The sequence below is a fragment of the Calidris pugnax genome, unplaced genomic scaffold, assembly GCF_001431845.1.
Source record: "Calidris pugnax isolate Ruff unplaced genomic scaffold, ASM143184v1 scaffold11, whole genome shotgun sequence".
In the NCBI taxonomy this organism is placed as follows: domain Eukaryota; kingdom Metazoa; phylum Chordata; class Aves; order Charadriiformes; family Scolopacidae; genus Calidris; species Calidris pugnax.
In genome coordinates this window covers 285,335-304,862 of record NW_015090803.1, presented here as the reverse complement: position 1 = coordinate 304,862, position 19,528 = coordinate 285,335, and the positions used below count along the sequence as shown (strand labels likewise).

General features: G+C 39.1%; 1 protein-coding gene across 1 annotated transcript in view; it reads right to left on the bottom strand.

The window, feature by feature from the left end:
- CPNE4 (copine IV) overlaps nt 1-19,528 on the bottom strand; it is a 235,656-nt gene that overhangs the window by 94,178 nt on the left and 121,950 nt on the right. Inside the window, exons 4-5 of the mRNA XM_014937914.1 lie at nt 9,042-9,113; nt 3,721-3,795 (exon numbers count right to left, since the gene is read on the bottom strand). Of these exons, the coding sequence (XP_014793400.1) occupies nt 3,721-3,795; nt 9,042-9,113 (147 nt within the window). The remainder of the gene's footprint in view (nt 1-3,720; nt 3,796-9,041; nt 9,114-19,528) is intronic.

The following is a 19,528-nucleotide window of genomic DNA, read 5'->3' as shown; positions in this document are numbered from 1 at the left end:
ATCCGAGGAATGCACCCTGAAGTGCAGAAAAATTCAGAAAGGAAACCAGGATTTTGTGTAAGACTCAAAATACAGTATCGTTCCCAGCTGAGTATCATGAAAGCTGAAACAGCAAGTCAGCACTAGGAAAGTAATTTTTAATATTTGTTTTTAGCTACCAACACAGTACCACCTAAAGGGAAAGATTTTAATGCTGGTTGATAGCTTATATCACTCCCCCTTCAATGCAAAAACAAAGAAAAATTCCTTTCAGAATGAAGGTACAAACAAATAATCCTTCAATATTGAAGATGCTTTGTAACAGCTAAAAAATGATATGCTGAAGAAACAATTTATTTCATAGTTATTAATGTTTTCAAAGCATTTTGGTTGTTATGCTGAATCTAAGCCTTGCATTATCTCACAAGAATAGCAGAATAGCAGCAATAAAGGTTTAAGATTTTGATATTTTAATAATATTTAAATGAATAATGTAATGCATTTGCTAGTAGTATAATGCACATTGTTCTTTCAGTATGTGCAGCAGTTACACAGTATTAACATAAGTACATGGCTTAAGCTCTAAAAAATTAACTACTTTAATTTCTGAGCACCTAATTTGACATGTCTTTTAATGTATTTTCAGAGCATGAGACTTTTAAAAATTCAGGTTTGGGGGTAAGTCCAAGGTCCATCAGAAAAGGGCTGAAGCAGCCAAAAGACAGTAATCAGTTTTCAAAATCCTTCTGTAGCAACCCATGGCATTTAAGGATTATTTGGTAGTCATTTAGTACTGGGGAAATATATAAAAAAGCAATACTAGCTTGTACGTTGCAGACATTTTCTGGATAATCTTTTCAAGCCATGATAACTGCTTCTCAGAACGGGGAAAAGCAGTTTGCCTGCTTCAGTGCTTGCAATTTATTATAGCTATCATAAAAACGTAGCTGCTTGTTATGGTAATTGTGACACAGCTATTAATGCAATAGAACCTTTCCGAAAGTTATTGTTCCACTGTGAAGTGTTCTCAGTGGATCTCTTGAAACAAAAATGTGCCATCTGAGCTGACTGGGCTTCAATAAAACATGAAAATGCAGTTATACCTTCCCAACAAGCACTGCAATAAAAAACATAACCTTTATCTCTGCAAAGTCAGTTAACTAAAGGAAACTCTCATACCTGTGACTTTCCTATAATTTTTTACTGAATGTTTTAGGCACCTCTGCAGGAAAAAATGGAGTAGGCTTTACTTGCTTTATGACGTCTCTAAAACTCTTCCAGTTTCATGTTAGGGGAGTAAAAAAACCAAAAACAGAACATGAAACATATACTGCCTTTTAAATTAAACCAACAAATTTTGTTTAATCTGCCAAAAACTTGTTGTTTGCACCTTTTTCCTTTAGCAGAACAAACTCATACTTTTAACGACTACAATCTGGACCCTCTTTCAAGGAGTTTTCCTTCAAAAGGTGGAGAAAGAAAATTCTTGTCCATTCGAGATACTACTGATGGTAATGGATGGAAAGAATTTATCTTTTTTTAACCCTTAAAGCACATCCAGAATGTTTCCCCAGCCCTTTGTTTATCCCCAAACTGTGAGACATTAGGATTCAACTGGCCATCAAACCCTATCAGCTACCAGTGCATGAACCCCTGGGGTTACAAAAGTGACCGCATCTAGCAGAGAATGATCAACCAGTCCCGCAGGCTTCCTCTGTCTTTAAGGAGACAGGAAGGCCAGTTCCAGCCCTCAGTCTGCTTCTCTGATCTTACCTCTCTACTCAGGTCTTCACTTCTCTGAGTAAGGAGAGGCATGTAAAACCATGTTTAGGATTTTACAAGATGGGCTCTTCTCAATTCTTTGATGGTTTTTTTTGACCTTTATTGACATTTGGGCACTCGTACTTTTTCACCAATGGCCAAACTATGCCATTTAAGTAATTTCAAACCTTAATAATAATAACTACTAATAATGTCTTGCATCTACTGACATCAAAGTTAATTATAAGCCATACCAAAAGCTATAGCCATTTCTTATAAAAGAGGAAAGCTGAGGTTCAGACAGGTTTAGAGCTATGTCTCTAGTTGCAGGAAATTGAAAAACTTCTTTCAACTCTAACAGACTTCCAGTGATTTTCATCAGCTGAAGAGAGGAGTTTTGATTCAGATAACACACGATGACTCATTGCCTGAGTTCCACACTGCATCATCCAGGAATTTTTTATTAGATGGAGCCCACCTTGTCTGGACATGTTAAAACAGCAAGAATGACAATGTTCTTGCAATATTTCAGAATGACCCTCCTTAACTTTATCCCCATAAAGTGTTTCAACAACTCGCTAAAGCTATTGCCCAGACAACACTGACCTAGCTCAGAAGCACAGTCTGGCAGTATCCTTTTAATTTATACCAACAATAGCCACAAGTAAATAATGCTATTTACACCAAATTATATTTCACATTTGTAGAAAAGGAATTACCAAGTGAAGTTTTACACTGTTGTATATATCCTTTTCTTTTTTCTAGATGTGGCAGCATGTGGAACAGGAAAAAACTTGTGTACAACTTTGGAAATCACATCTAAAGATGACTGTCTAAAGAGAGGTTGTTAACTCTACATTTTGACACCTAAATAAATTATGTGATTCAGAAATACTAAGACTCCAGCAACTCTGAAGGAAGAGGTAATTCATCTTTCAGATGAGAAGCAAATTCAGATCCTGATCATTTATGATTGTTAGTGACCCTGAGCACAGTAATGTTATTTACTTGTATGTTCTAAATAAATTCCAGTACTATTAATCTTTCTGTGGACTTTCGGTGTACTTTCTGCTTGCCTGAGTTTCTCTGGCAGTTTCAAATCAAAATATTATTCATCAGCTATGGCTGGATTTTGAAAATCTGATGTATGTTTCCAAAAGTGCTCTCACTGATTTGATTTTAAGCTACTCATATGTCAAATGTTTACAAGCAAATTTTTGCAGCATCAGTCGTAAACTTCTGTATAATATTACCGTATGTTTCTAATTAGAAGCAGCTTCATATATAACAAGGGACTAAAAGGGTCATAAGTCTTATGAGGTCTATTAATGACAAAGATATTCCCCAGATTATAGCAAATAATTATGTGTCTTACATTACATTGAAATAACAGGGAATGTGCCTTACAAGCAGTCACCTGAATTTCTTGGGCTGTGTATTGCTTGAGGTGCTTATTATAAATGTATTGCTAAACAACGGGTATTTTCAGAAAGAGGTAGTCCTTATAATGAAGAGTAGTGTTTGAGTTAGTGGAGTTTTCTTATTAAAGAGGGGAAAACTTCTTAACAAACGTGCAAGAGTCTTCTTCTCACATTCAAGCTATATTTTGTTGAATAAAAAGTATATCATGACTCAGCTGTTATGAAGTTTTCTAGCTTTAAGATGCTTACTTTAACTATAATGTCTTTGACTACTTATGGAAAGCTCACTTCTCTAAGCACTTCTGATCTGTGGCATTTTAAATAATTAAATTGTCTTGGTTGTAGCGTAATTAAATTGTCTTGGTTTTAATTAGATTCCCTTGAGTGTTTTTTTTTAATTACTTCGCAACTTGAGGAGAGCCTCAATCTGAACATTCATCTGAAATCTCTGATGTGTTTAATAATATAAGGCAAAAAATATCTGTCGGGGAAAATCTCATCAAATTATATTTGCAGGCATTCTTATATCTTTCAGTAAGGTTAATATCAAGCAGCTTACCTTGTCATCCAATTTCCGTGCACTGAATGAAAGTTCAACGTAGTCGTCATTGCCAGACAGTTCCTCAGCGATCACCTAAATGGAAAGCTACATTTGAGTTTTGCACGGTGTAATGAAAGGGGACAAAGATGCCATTTTCCAGTGTGAAGACCATAGACCCCATTAGGAAGCTGAAGTGTGGTACAAGTTAATATGTTTCTCTTTGCAATCAGGAAGGGCTAAGAGCATTGAGTGAATCCCTTGCTCAGCTGATGGATGGCACCTTGTTAAGCCTACAAACCTGAATCACTTTGTATCGTGCAACTATGCCTTGTCAATCACCTATCAATGGACACACATCAACATTCATTGGGGATCCTTTTCCTCTGACCAAATACTTTTCCTTAGACAGGATAACGGATAATTCCACAGTCTCAAAATGTCCAGAGGGACAGAAAAAGCTGTACAAGATTTGAATTATTTGAGTCTAAAGTTTAATTATTTTTATGCTGCTTTAGCATCATTTGGCAAACAAAATGGAAAAACGAGTGGTCACCTGTTGTTGGTTGCCATGAAAGGCAGTAGGAGAGTTCTCCTGGTATAGTTTTTCTGCAATAGCTACTTTGCAAAACCATTGACTATAGACTGAGTCAGAATAAAATAACACTAAAATAACAGTGTGATTCTTTAGATGGCCTAAGCTATACTGATAATGATGATAGTCATTGAAATGCTGTGAAATGTTGTTAAGAAAAACCCCAACTAACCAACCACCAAAAATATCCTTCCCGTCTAATCCATTAAAATACTTCTGTAGACAGAAGGTATTAACCAAACCTTTTAGTGAGACATTTCACTGAAAAAAGTTCTCTGAAACAAACCACATTATATTTTATTTGACAGTTATATAATCTTTTCATATTGTAAATATTCTCCCCAGAGACTAAAGCACCCAAAAGAATGTATTTCCTGGGTGTTTCATGCCCAGAGCCACATGCTTGGCAGCCACGTCAGCTCTCCAGCCAGACTCACACCATCTTCACTGCACAGACTCCAGGTCCTTGGGGAGCTGCTGGGACACCCCAATGATTCTTCAAACTGGCTGAAGGCTGTTGAAAGCTGCAGTCAGAGTGCTGCAGCGTGGGGTGCTTTTACTGCCCACATAGGCAGCTCCCAGCAATTAGCCTGGCTGTCTACAGCATCAATAAACTTCACTATCACTGGGATTTTTTAAGACCTTTTTTCTTTTTTTGATAGGAACTAATTTAGACTGTGCATTGGGCATAACTGGCAGGGGTTTGGTAGCGGGAGATGCCAGGGCAACCTGTGTGGGGATGCTGTGAACTGCCCTGTGCTCATCACAGCTGGCTCCAGGCGGCTCAGGGATGGATAGCAGCCTCCAACTGAACCCAAAATATCAACTCATCAGAGGCACGTATGGCACGAATGTGTGACCATATTTAAGGAAGGGCAGCAGCTCCTAGAGGCAGGGGTCACAAAGGGAGGAACAGTAGGAAAAAAGATCCAGGAGGAGGTATGGAAAAGGGGATGTTGTTGGGGACACAGCTGGAGATGTGCTCTTGGAAAGGGCACCTCCATGACAGAGGAGGTACCCCTGAGGGCCTGCCCCACTAGGTAAGCCTATGCTGGAGCAGGGACTCCCCTAAAAGGACCGTGGCCCATGTGTACGCCCATAGCAGAGCTGAGAAAATTAGTAAGAAACACAGCAAAAAGAAATCGGTGTTTTCTCATCCTGACCTGTGCCACCTGTGACCTCACCAAAGGGACTGAGCCAAACATAGAATCATAGAATCGTCTAGGTTGGAAGGGACCTTAAAGATCATCTAGTCCAACCATCAACCTAACTCTGACAAAAAAATAAATAAGAAATAAGCAATAAAAAAAAAAAAAACCCAAACCAAAAAAACCCACTAAACCATATTCTTGAGGACCATGTCAACCCATCTTTTGAACACCTCCAGGGATGGTGCCTCAACCACTTCCCTGGGCACCCCATTCCAATGCTGGATAACCCTTTCTGTGAAGAAATTTTTCCTAATATCCAATCTAAACCTCCCCTGGCGCAACTTGAGGCCATTTCCCCTTGTCCTATCTCCTGTGACTTGGGAGACAAGACCGACCCCTGCTTCTCTACACCCCCCCTTCAGGTAGTTACTGAGTGCGATAAGGTCTCCCCTCAGCCTCCTCTTCTTCAGACTGAACAACCCCAGCTCCGTCAGCCTCTCCTCATAAGACTTACTCTCCAGACCCCTCACCAGCTTCGTTGCCCTTCTCTGGACCCGTTCCAGCACCTCAATGTCTTTTTTGTGGGAAGGGGCCCAAAACTGGACACAGCCCTCGAGGTGAGGCCTCACCAGTGCTGAGTACAGGGGAATGATCACCTCTCGGGCCCTACTCACACGCTGTTCCTGACACAGGCCAGGATACCATTGGCCTTCTTGGCCACCTGGGCACACTGCTGGCTCATGTTCAGCCGACAGTCGACCAACACCCCCAGGTCCTTTTCTGCCAGGCAGCTCCAGCCACTCTGCCCCCAGCCTGTAGTGCTGCATGGGCTTGTTGTGACCCAAGTGACCCGGCACTTGGCCTTGTTGAAACTCATCCTGTTGGTCTCAGCCCATCGATCCAGCCTGTCCAGATCCCTCTGCAAAGCCTCTCTACCCTCCAGCAGGTTGACACTGCCACCCAGCTTGGTGTCATCTGTGAACTTACTGAGGGTGCACTCGATCCCCTCATCCAGGTCATCGATAAAGATATTAAAGAGAACAGGTCCCAGTAATGAGCCCTGTGGGACACCACTTGTGACTGGACACCAACTGGATTTGACTCCATTCACCACAACTCTCTGAGCCCGGCCCTCCAGCCAGTTTTTAACCCAGTGGAGAGTATACCCATCTAAGCCATGAGCAGCCAGTTTCTCCAGGAGGCAGGTTCTATTCAGGCATTCAGTATCTCAGCCTTCTCCTCATCCTTTGTCACTACATTGCCTCCCATATCCAGTAGTGGATGGAGGCTGTCCCGAGTCCTCCTCTTGCTGCTAATATATTTATAGAATTTCTTTTTGTTGTTTTTAACATCCAAGGCCAGGTTCCGTTCAAGCCAGGCTTTGGCCTTTCTAATCTTTTCCCTACATAACTTTGCTACACCTTTATAATCTTCCTGAGTGGCCTGCTCTTTTTTCCAAAGGCCAAAAACTGTCTTTTTTTCCCCCACATGTAATGAAGGCAAGGGGAGTGGAGACTATGAAGGGTGTGGGAGAAATGTCTGAATTGAAGTTAAGCCCAGGGAAGGGGGAGGAAAGGTGTTTTCCCTAAGAGTTTGTCATATTTGTTTCTCAGTACCCAAATCAGCTTACATTAATTGGCAATGAATTAAAATAAGTTAAATTGCCTGAGTTGAGGCTGTTCTTGCTGTGACATCTCATAGCAGTAAACTATTGGATTTCCTCATGCAAAATATTCACACGGAGCCACACAGGGGCACAGATACTTAAATGTGTATTAAAGTACCATCACCCAGACATGTGTGTGATGTTTCATGTGTTCCAGGCAAATGTGAGCTTGCCGGAAATTTGGCTCACAGAGTCTGACACATTTCTCTTCCATGCAGTGTGGTGGTTTAAAAAAATCCCAGCGCTCTGGGATTTGCACACCTAGTTTCACAAATATTTTTAACTGAAAATAATGAACCCTCTCCTATTACTTCTAACTGGAGAAGTTGAACAAGGTTCTGTTTTTATCCCACAGTCATATAATAAAATTGTATTGATGGGACATTACACAGTCAAAGGACTCATAAAATTCCAGCAAAACATGCCAAGACAGGAATTTTCACAAACCTATAAAAACCTCATAATTCACTACACTGAACATGTTAGGAAACTAGTATTTGTAACTCGCATACTTGTAAGACACCTGGTATGTACCCCAGGTCCAGAAATACTGAAAAATAATCCATTTTAACTTATTCTGTTGAGATAACAATTTTTTCACGTTCATTTTTGTCTGAGTTCAGTTTTCTCCTATTCAAGTAAAGTCAACTTCCTCCTCAGCACTGCTGGCTGGAAGCCAAAGCAAGTAACTAAGGTCCATATTTCATGGTTATCACCCAGTGTTAGGCCAGCATGGACTATTAATGCATTTTCTCTCATCTTCTGTATATCACAGAGCATTAATTTTTGACAGACCACTCTATTAACAAATATAACTATTTTAGCTGAACCAGAATATTTGTGCTTTCACAAGACTAAACTCCTTTGTGTCTCTCATAGAATGGGAGGGGGGTCCAGAACATCATGGTGATGGACAAGATGAAGTATGCCCAGAAAATCCCAGCAGGTGAAACACACCACACTATTTAGAGAGAAAAACTCTCTCCTGGTTCTATTCAGACAGATGAGTAGGGAATTCCTTTCCAACCCCAGACCAAAAATAATTTGCATGTAAGCAAACCCCTTCCCAGCCAAGCACCAAAGAAGACACCGAAGAAAGAAAATTCCTTGGGCTCTCAGAAAGCATTATTTCTTATAATCTGGTGTCTCTTCTGTGGCTGAAGGCAGAAAAAAATCCAAACAAGCAAGCCAAAAGAAACCCATCTGGCTAATTGCACATCAAGGGAAAAAATCCTTCCCAACCCCATGAGGCTACAGAGCAGAGATCCCCAAAGCAGAATATTTTATTATAATCTTTGTCTTAATGCAGAGCTGCAAATGTCACACGCATGCTAGGTTCAGTGCAGACAAGTTTGATCTCCCAAACAAGCCAGCAAAGAGAAAGATGAAAGAGAGGTAATACACTGATTTGCAGATGTCAAGATACACATGGGGCTATAACTATCCAGTCCATAACTGCATTACAACACAACTAAAATACCTAATCTCATCAAACTTCTGCATCTGGTGTTGCTGGACACATGTGTGTGTTTTCTGAGTTGCCTTTTTTGTTTGTTTGTTTTTTGTTTTAAAAACTGGAAAAAACCCAAGGACCAAAAAACATCAGACTCTGTGTCAAAGCAGGTCAACATGAATTCCTGAAGGTCCTAGACCTTCAGCTAAAAGTAATCAAGCAGCCCAACTTTCTTGCTGTCACCAAAGTACCTTAAAAGTAGTAGTAGTAAATATTGTGGCTTTTGTACAAATCATACGTTATTTGTTGCGATTTTCTTAAAACAAGCATTTGTCAGAAACAGCAAATAAACAATTTAAATATATTTCTCAATAAAGGGTTGTTCTGGTAACTTAGCAGGATGCTTTTAGGGAGAATTAGTCACAGTAGATACTTCTAAATAACAAGAAAATAAAAGTGTATTTTAGACTGACTTACTGTTATAGATGACTTTCCTGCTGTGTTCCCCTGTTTGAGTAAGGACTTTGAGAGTTTCCTCTGAGAAACAATCTGCAGGAAAAAAAAAAAAAAAAAAAAAAGGAAAAAAATTTAGAATCCGTAGTAAATACATGGCTTATTGTGATTTCATCTTTATGTTGCCTTTTTTTGTGTGTGTATCAAGGTAGTATCTTAATCCACAATCAGAGTTAGCACAGTAAGACCACGACTAAGAAGAAAGATCTGCGGACAGGATGCAATGGAAAGACGAAGCAAGCAGATAGAGTGAAGCAGAATGGGAAGAATACAACTCACTGAGTTAAATAGACTAGTGGAAACCATGTCTCAGATTTTCCTCAACTATTGCCGTGATGGAAACAGCAGGACAGAAGTAAGATTTAAATTGACTTTAAAGACAGTAAGTGGGGAACTGTACACAGCAAATCTATCAGAGTTGTTTCTAAACGTCATTCATTTTTATAGGAAATTGAAGTCCATTTTAAAGAGATGGCATTTATTTTATTTCAAAATATCAGCAACTCTAAACTCAGGACAGAAGCAAGCAATCTGCCTCATAGGTTTAGTTCCAAAATTGTCTTCTTTGTTTATACCTAGAACTCAGCATTGCAAATGAACTTGTCCATTGACCAACTTATAAATGTAATTCAAATAAATGCTATCAGAGTGACATTGAAAAAATATGTTATTTCCCATATCAGCAATCATTAAATTCCCCTAATGATCTTGAAAAGTTTAAAACTAAACCTGTAAAAATAGTAGAAAATGAAAAAGCTTTAGAATAATGCATAATTAGTAAGATACAGTGACGTCCCAGTATATTAGGTCCCTCTTCTCTGTAAAGTTAACGCTGTATTAATTTATTTAATTTTAAATTGGAAAATGTAGAGAGATTCAGATGCTTAGAGACTCCAAGCACATCTGAGGAATCACAATTAACATTATTTTTAATGTGACAATACTATAGCAGGATCGTGCTGTGCAGATACTGAGCAAAAGATCACTTCCGCCCTGGGAAAAACCCTAACCTCTGGAATGTGGCTTTTATACTAGAAACAGTCCTTTCCTACATCCAGCATTACTTGGACAACTTCATCCAAATGGCTAATCTATAGCACTTAAAATAAAATGATCCACGAATAGATATCTTTGGCAAAATATGCAGAAAAATTGTTTATAACAGAGAGGCAATCATCAAGGGAAAAGAATGGCTCCAGGCCCTTTATTAGAGTCCTGGGTATCATATACATTTCAGCAATACAGCACATCAGTGGGTAACGGCCAGAGCCGGAGGAGTGTGAGTAATGCAAAGTCACAGCCAGGTGAAAAAAGGTGCTGTGAGACAGGAGTGAGTAGTATGTAAATTTTAGCCTAACATCACCATGAGGAAACATGTCTGTCCTGTCCATCAACTTGCTGAATTGATCAGAAAAGGAAAAGAAGGACCTCAGATTATCCTCAACTACTCTCATGACAGGGGCAGCAGGACAAAAGCAAGTTTAAAATGGGGTTTAAATGTGAGACAGGAGAGCCATCACACAGCTGGATCACAGGCCTGCCACAGGGCTGGACAGGACATGCAGAATCACTTTGTCCAGCTTCTCACTCCTAATGCAGGACCAGTTACACCTGGGTCATCTAAACCTGACAGATATGTGTCTGATCAGTTCCTAAAGATATCCAGAAGTAGAACGAAACACCCTCCTCTGGCAATTTATTATCGTAATCATTATCCTTACTGTAAATGTATTTTCCTAACAGCTAACCCAATTCTTTGCAGTTTAAGCCCATTATTTCTGTCTAATGCACCATGAATAAGTAAAACAATCTTTTTCCCTTCCTCTTTCAGGCAATCTTTATATCTGAAGATCAATATCAACTCTCCACAGTCGTTTTTAGACTACTAGAAGCCCAGTTTGTCCTATCTTTGCTTTTTGACTAAATTTTCTAGCCCTCAATCCATTCTCACTGCTCTCTGCTGAGCCCTCATGGACTAGCTCATATGCTAATCTTGGACATAATACTCCTGGTCTTTCCTACACAAGAAGACCCTCTCACGTCTTGCAAGCTATGCTGCTGATTCACTCCAAAATTGCATTTGACTTATTTTAAGACCACCATGACACTGTTAACTTATGTTCATTTTACGACCATTTCAGATTGCCATTTTTGCAGCTGGCTATTACTTACACTAATAATTTAACACTTGCCTGTTTTTGACTGCCTTCCATAAACCAGCCTGCTGCCATCATCTCACTCACTTTTCCAAATTAACTATTGGATTTCACCACTAGTATTGGTCAGTGGTAACAACAGACAGGGATACAGTTAAGATGACCAGTACAGTCAGGGTTTAGGTGTCCTTTATCTCCCTAGGATCTTGGGAAGATTGTTGCTGTGACCCCTTAAGTCACCCATACCTCTGTTTTCTTGTCTGCTAAATGGGTTCAAGAACAAATTGTTACACTTCTGTGAACTGTGAGATACAATTTAAAAAAACCTTTGAGATTCTCCAATGGGAGGTAATACAGAAATGCGACAGATTAGTCTTAGTATATAATTAAACTATGGGTTCTGTACCAACTGGACAATGAATTATGGCAGCTGGGGAACAGGGCCCATTTACCCCTAGGAACTCTCCCCCTTCCAGCAGATGTACAGACAACTTTGTAAAATAAAATAAGCTCTTCCACTAAAAGCTGTGGGTATTGTGTAGCAGAAACCTTTTCAGATATGTTACATATATATATATGAGATAGAACTTGGATGGGAACCTGTCCTTCAGCTAGCCTCCCTTAGAAAGAGCAGGACTTCTCTCCCTGATCTACCCAAATTCCTACAGCTCCCTTTGCTGCTTTGGAAAGCGTCCCAGCTATCACAAGGCATCAGGCAGACAGAAACCTGAAGCTTGGGAGCTCCCGTGCAGGTGGCACATAGAGGGCTCACAGTTCCAGAGAAGATAATTTATTCTGACATTCCCATTAGTAGATTGTATTAATAAGACTTGCTCTCTAAGCCATTAGCATCACTGTGACACAGTAAGCACTCTGCATATGTAAATAAGTGCATTTGGGTGCAACCATTTACCAGTTGTTAATTAAGTGGCCGGTAAAAAGAACCTTCCATCTGGCAACAATGTGCCAACATCATTGCCTCAAACTGTAATTAGTGACATAGGATCCGCAGACTATCATTGCAATCACTGTCAAGGAATCTGTTCTCCTTAGCAGGAAATTGTTCATGCACTGTACAAATCAGCTCTCATTGGTTACAAGAACCACTTCTAAAGAAGCTGCCATCCATTGTATATAATATTTACTATTATATATCAGTGTAAATCTTCTTCTGAACAGTATCATAAAAAGCATTTGCTGACCTGATTGCCAGATAACAAGTCCTAAACAACGATAACTCAAGGGCCTAGAAAGCATTTGTCTAAGTTCAGAGTTACAGAGACAGCTGAACTGGCAAAATGGCTTACAAGAAAGTAATTAACAACAGGTCTCCCATTTGTCAGAAGTCTTTGGTTTGACTCCTACTTGGAAAACTTGCAATTTAAAACTTCAACTTCATGGGAAAGGTGTTTTGTCCAAAACTGATGTGATGATGCACAGAAAGTAAATGTCTCTCTTCTTTCTAAAACACAGATAGTAGAATCCAGTTCAGCCCTAGTAAACCTCATTACCTTTCCAAAATGTGTTTTTTTCATGAATTTTTTATTAAAAGCATGACTTACCCATGAACAAATGGATGTAGAAATCTCTGTGATTTAAGAGGTGAGGCTAAAAGAGACTTAAGAAGTGAAGTTAAATTTATTTGTGGCTACAGCCACATATAAACTACTACCTAGTTCAGGTCTGAGACAGCCATATGTCCAATAATATGTATCATACAGAATATGTTTGAAAGAGGTGGGAATAGGAAAACCCATTGCTCTGTTTCAGAGAAAGAAAATATGCACATGAAATGATTCCTATTTATCAAATATGCAATCATCTCACCAGGACACCATTTTGACTGGATTTCTGGTTGGCAGTGCTAAAGGACATCATTTCTGTGATAAGACAGGGGTGGGATTTTCCCTTGAAGATGATTTTAATTTGCCTTACTACATACAAGCCCAAATAGGTTAAGGAGAGATCTGAACAGATGCTCTATATTGCTGTAATTATATCTTGATTCCCATGTTGCCATTTGATCCTATTTTCAATTTAAAATATAGAAAAGGTACTTTGCTTTTTTAGTTTTATTTTAAAAGCATGAACAGCTGCAACACTTTGGATAAAAGCACTCAGGCACTGACACCAGCTGTGTACAGTGCATTGCTCAGTAGTCACTAAGAGACGAGGACTCTGATGAAGGTTTGCTTTCTCCTCTGAGTCATGGCTAATCAGCACTGTGTTAAGTTGAGCTGTGAAATATAATGACCTATTTTACCTGGCTTGTTTAAGAATGTTTTAAAATCTATGTCATCCTTCCTTAACGAAATATAGGGATAACTTTCAAAAATATCATACAGAATTCCCAATCAAAATAATGAGAAAATGTCAATATGATTTTTTAACCTAGTGATTTAGCATTGGCAGGAACAGATAAATCCCATATATCGTACTAAAAAGTCCTGTTTACACTGACAGTTGGGACTGGTACAAGTTCTTTCAACAGCATTGATTCAATTTTGCAAGGTGCCACCCTGCGCTGGAGGCCTGATGGTCACATTCCATATTTCCTCTGGGATCAGAAAGCCGTGTGCTTTTTGTTTATTTACTTGCTTCAATTAAATTGACTTGTATAATATCTAGCTCAGGATATAACACTAATATTCGTTTGTTAAAGGCTTCTTGAAACTTCCATAGAAAAGGAGTTGTGTCCATAATCTATTTATGTGACACTTTGCTTTTGTCAACTCTTGTGACAGGGAACCACTGGTCTCTGATTTTGACAGAACCAAGGACTGGGCAATACTCTGCTTAGCAACATGGGAGAGTGTATGCAACTTAGCTTTGTGGTTACAAAACTAGAAGATTAGGACCATCTAAAATCACTCCTTCAATGTCTCAAATTCTTTATTCAGGCTGGCATCTTTTGCCCATTGGACTTTCTTACAGGAACTTCAAATTTAGTTATTTAGAAGCCAGGTAAGGCATAAATTTCCCTCCACAGCACACAACTTGAAGTCTCTGTATCTCTTCATTGCCAGCTGGGGTAGGCAACAACCATTTCCCAGCACCTCTATGTTAGTTCTTCTCCCAGATGTGTTAGTCCTTTTATATGGACTCGCATAGTTGCTTAACTTTCTTCTAGAGATCCAACTCTTTTCAGGACTGCAAAGAACACCTAGTCACATTTTACTGTCATTTTTCCCTTGATCCAAATGCCTTTTACACAGACTGAATCTTCACCACCAAATGCACTAACTTGCCCAGCTGGCAAGTGTGTGGCCTTTGGTGCCACAGACCACTCAACCTTGAGTCTGGAGAAGCAATCTCCCATCAAACAGTAGTGGTACAGCATGCCCTAGAACTGTGTTGATATATCAAGGAAAGAAAAGTAGCTATCATACTCTTTCTAACAATGTCCCTCTGAATCTTTCACCAACCCTTGCAAAAATCTGCAAATTCTTCTCTAGACATTTACCTGCCCTCTGGTGGATGTTCACCCCTGATCAGCTCCATAGCTTGACAGGGCTTCTAAATCAACAAGCACTACTTTCCTCATGTCCACTAGGCACTACTTCCATTTCTATATTTCCCAATTGCAGTTAACTACTCCTCTAGCTGCAGAATGACCACTGTAAGCTCTCAGGCTTGTCCACGGTTTTTGGCGTAATGTTAGCCCCTGCACCAGTGTCCAGCTTAAGCTCATGACCATTCCAGTTGGTTTTGGACTGCTAACCCATGTTCCTTTAGCTGTGATAATAGCTACTGGTCCTCCAGTGAACCTTTCCCAGCTAATCTTCTCATCTTTTTGCTTACACTGTGAATGCACTTCCCAAGTGCATATTTCACTCCACTATCAGCATCTTTTTTTAAACATGGCACTACTTTGTTTACAAAAGCCTGTACACCTCCCAGTGGTGATGCTTATGAGGCCAGCTAGGAAGCACATTCTGCCCGAACTGCATTTCTCTGTGATATAATGATTTACATTTTGCAGTACCACAGCTCTGCTTCCTCCTCCCTTCTTAGACTTTGGCAAGGTCTAATTCTGTGCCCTGCAGTTGTCTTTTCCAAGCATTTTGTCTCAGTTATGATTTGGTGTCTTAAGATGGGCTGTTAATGCCCTGAACTGACAAGACTGAGTCTGCAACTTTACATCAGCCTTCCATATTTGCATTTTGTTTTTCCCAATTTAGAAAAGTGAACAAACATATTCTTCAAAAGGGATTCTTCAAACTCCTGTAATACAATGTCGGTTGTCCTCCCCCACTTGAATTAACTAAGAGCTACTAAAACATTAAATGCTTCAAACCCCCTTTATAAAATGTCCGTTTCTATCTTACTGTCATCCTCTTTGCTCGCACCCCACTGCTTGGAGAGAGGGGATGAATGCTATTTAACCCTTCTTGAGCTGTCCTCCACGTTTTTGAGGAGGAATCACTGTGTTGCATCTTTCTGTCACTAGTTCGGGTTTTTTTTGCTTGTACCCTCTTGTGCTCAGTATTGCTTGAGTTCAAAAAGTGAGAGAAGTACTTGTGAAATTTCAGCCTCCAAGCCACCTGCTCAGCACTGCACAGCAACCTGTCTTTTTAAAACAACAGTTGATTTGAATGAGTTTTTCAGAGCCTCCCGAATTTACAGCTTTTTGAATTGTTTGTTGCCAAAGGTGCTAAAAGGCATAGCTGGCCTAACATAAAGTATCTTTTATCCAAGTTCTGTTCTGTTCCTTTCTTGACAAGCAATTCCATCTTGCCAAGTTGGGACAGAGATTTTAAACACATGCAATTGAAATTACTTGACTGTGTTTCCAAAATCATTTTTGTCCTTGGTGTATGGCAAGAGAAGGATTCTATGATATGTAAAACTCGGGACATCATATTAAAAGTATTTACTAGTTATGGTACATACTCTCTTAAGCTCTCCTCCTTGCATAAAAAGGAATAAAACCCTTAAAGCACCTAAAGTCTCCCAAATGAAGCACTATAATATTTTCATGACATTGCTGTAAGTGGAAAGAAACAAGCAGAGTGGCTAGACAAATGATTCAAGATTTAACATTTCTACAACGTATCTTGAAGCTTGTAAATTAAAATATGTGTGCTCTTGCTCTAATCCATTTAAGGCAGATACTGTACACTTCTAAACACCCACAAATAAAATGACAGACTTTAATAATTTTACCTGTGTGGGTAAATTACTGATCTAAGCAAGGACAGAAGAACTGAGGTAGCTGTGGCTTGGTGTAGAAACTGTCTCTCTGTCCTCATGCATTCATCTTTAGTCTGGTTTTTTACAAAGTAATATTTATATAACTCTGATGTGCTTGTGTCTGTCTTGCTATATATCCCCTAGCTCCTGGATCCACCAAATAATTTCCATGAATGGTCAAAAATGCATAAAGCATCCTGCATTTCAACATGAAAAGAGACCAGACAGAAAGGAGATGCCAGTGACATTACTACACCCTCATGAAAAACGGTTTTGGGAATGCGTTCCCCCCTTCACAGATACAAGAAATTCCTGCAAGAGAACAAGTTCAGATGTATATGTCCATAATGAAGGTAATGTCATTCTAGCTGCTGACAGAATTCTTGTTTCTTGGTAGAGCCAGTTTTATTGCTACAATCATCCTCCCTGTTCATATGATACTGTCTGTACCATGCTCAATACCCTTCAAGATTTCTTTAGTTCCCTATGGTATTGATCAGCTCACAGTCTATTTACAGCTGAATTACACCTCTCCCTGTCTTTGTTAAAGATCTGTACCTGAAAATAGTCAATCAAAACAGAACACTGAGGAAAAAAAAGATATCCCTATCACAAGAGGCAACAATGTTATTACAGGAAATAGCTTATTAATATCATAAAAAGTCTTTGAATTTAATTAGTATGTAGTGTGGCAGCCCTTCTATAATTACTCATAATAATAACTCACTATAATACCAAAATAAATTTTAAATTACTTTTCTAAAGACTGCTACAGTAATTCATACAACAAAGGTAAAGTATGTAAAAACAAAGCAGTACAAACTGTACAGGTAATTCCATTAACTTTGGCAAGATTCATCTAGAACTGAAAATCTTACAGCTTCAGTGATCATGCTGCAATGGCAAACCAAGAGCTTCCTGAGGATAACTGAGGGGTTTAAATGGTTAGCTAAAGTTAGAGAAGAGCGCTGCATTGATGATTTGCTTCTGCTCTGAGTCAACCCTGATAGAAAATTACATTCATATCTAATAAAATACATTATTCATCCCACTAATGAATTGAGCAACTTCATTTGCAGGAGATCAAAGGCCAAGTATTTAAAGGTATTTAGATACCTAAGGAGGCATACAGACATCTAATGAGATTTAGGAATTCAAATACCTTGAAAAAACTGGTCCTATGTCTTGTGCACCACAGAAGCAGTCAACAGTCTGTTAAACAAATATTCTCATGCAGACTATTTCAATTTAATTAGTTCAGGTGCAATCATGGCTCTTTTAGCCTTTCTCCAATTCAAGAGCAAGGGGATTTGCAATGGCTGAAACTGAGCTAATAATCAGTCAGCGTTTTCAAGTGCATAACCTGCTAATGGCATATATTATTAAAAGCACAAGAGAAACAATAATATTCATTACTGAGAAGGAAGATGTTCAATGTAATTTGTACACAAATGCATGTATGGGAAATATTAAATCTCTAAATAATACTGGAAAAGGTTCTTGGCAGCAAAAGATGTACATCTCTGCATTTTTCTTGTGGTACTAGTTGAGCAAGTAAGGGAGTTTCTGAATTATAACAATATTTTAACACTTCTGTAAACTAAAAGAAATCAAACAAGGAACGGAATCACAAATTTAAAAATGGCAAACACCAGATGTGGTAAATAATGGAAGAAAAGCCACAAAGGCTATTCCCACACTGCAGTGCTGGGATAGTTCACAGCATTTAAGAAATAATAATTTTACTGGTTCCTACAATTTAATGATGTTGCAGGCACAGCCGAGCAGTAATCAAGACATATCTTGACAACCTAAGTTTCTTTAGTTCCTGTAAGAAAATTATTATTCCCTGATTCAATTTTTGTGAGATCTTAAAGCTCAGGCTGAGACTTTCGGGTAACATTTCAGAGAAAAAAAAGGGTTCCTAAGTCACCCACCTGATACTTAATTCCTGTGTGGTTAAGAAGTTAACTTTGGCTATTGAAAAGTTTGAGTCCTTAATGTACTAAATGATGCCATTTTAATGCTTTATTAAGAATCCAAACCAGAACAATTTCAATAAGAGAGCATTAGAGAGGCTCAGAACACATGAAGGCACTAATACAAAACCAGAAAAGGTCTTGGGTTTGAGGTCTTGCAATCCCAGATGAAATCCCAATCATGAAAATTAGGCTATCAAATTTCTGACAATGTTCATCCCTCTAAGATTTTTTTCCAATTTTTTTTTTGATGGACAAAACCCCACAACCTACTAAAAAAAATAAAAATAATAATCTATCTCCTGCCCCACAATACACACAATCACAGTTTTTGTGAGCCACCAAAAAGCAAAGAACTACAAAAGCTCCATAGATTAAATGGGGATTCAGTAGGAAGTGATTAGTCGGAGTGCATGGAGTGCAATCACACCTTTCTTAGGGATGAGGAAGGGGAAAGGCAAAAACAAAGGAGAAAGAGAAGGAGAAGAATTTACTCTCCTTAGTTAAAGACAACATCAGTAAAACCACAACCAAGGATGAACTGATTCATAGCACCTCAAGGACCTACATGAAAGCAAGAGGTCACCTTTATACAGTAGTGCCCTAAAATGGCAGTTAAAATATTACTGCTTGTGATCTCACTGTTTATCACTATGGGTGATAAGACATATGGGTACCTCTGCTCGTGAGTGCTTGTGCAAAGAAGAGCAACTATTTAGAGTGAATCTAGTGGGGAGATGCAGAGCCTGACGGAGCATCCTACACCACTCCTGTTGTAATGGAAAGCACAGTGCCAAACCGCTGCTCTACCCCAACACTCCCACTCCAAAAGATGAGAGCTGTCATCTACAGCAGCACCTCGAGAAGGCTGCTATTACTCCCTTCCTCCCAAAGCAAGACCAGCTATGGTTAAATCTTTTTTTTGCTTACTTTCAATTTGCCAATTCAGGCTTTCTTTTGCCACTTGAAGGCTACCACAAGCATTTGTAAATGTTTCCACATGACGCAGGAGTGAGGGTTCATTATCCCTCTGCTTCTCTCTGGTCTTGACAGAGGTAGGCAAACACTAGGGACAGGAAATCATCACTATTGTCAGGATGGCAAAGCACTGGGACAAAGCCCA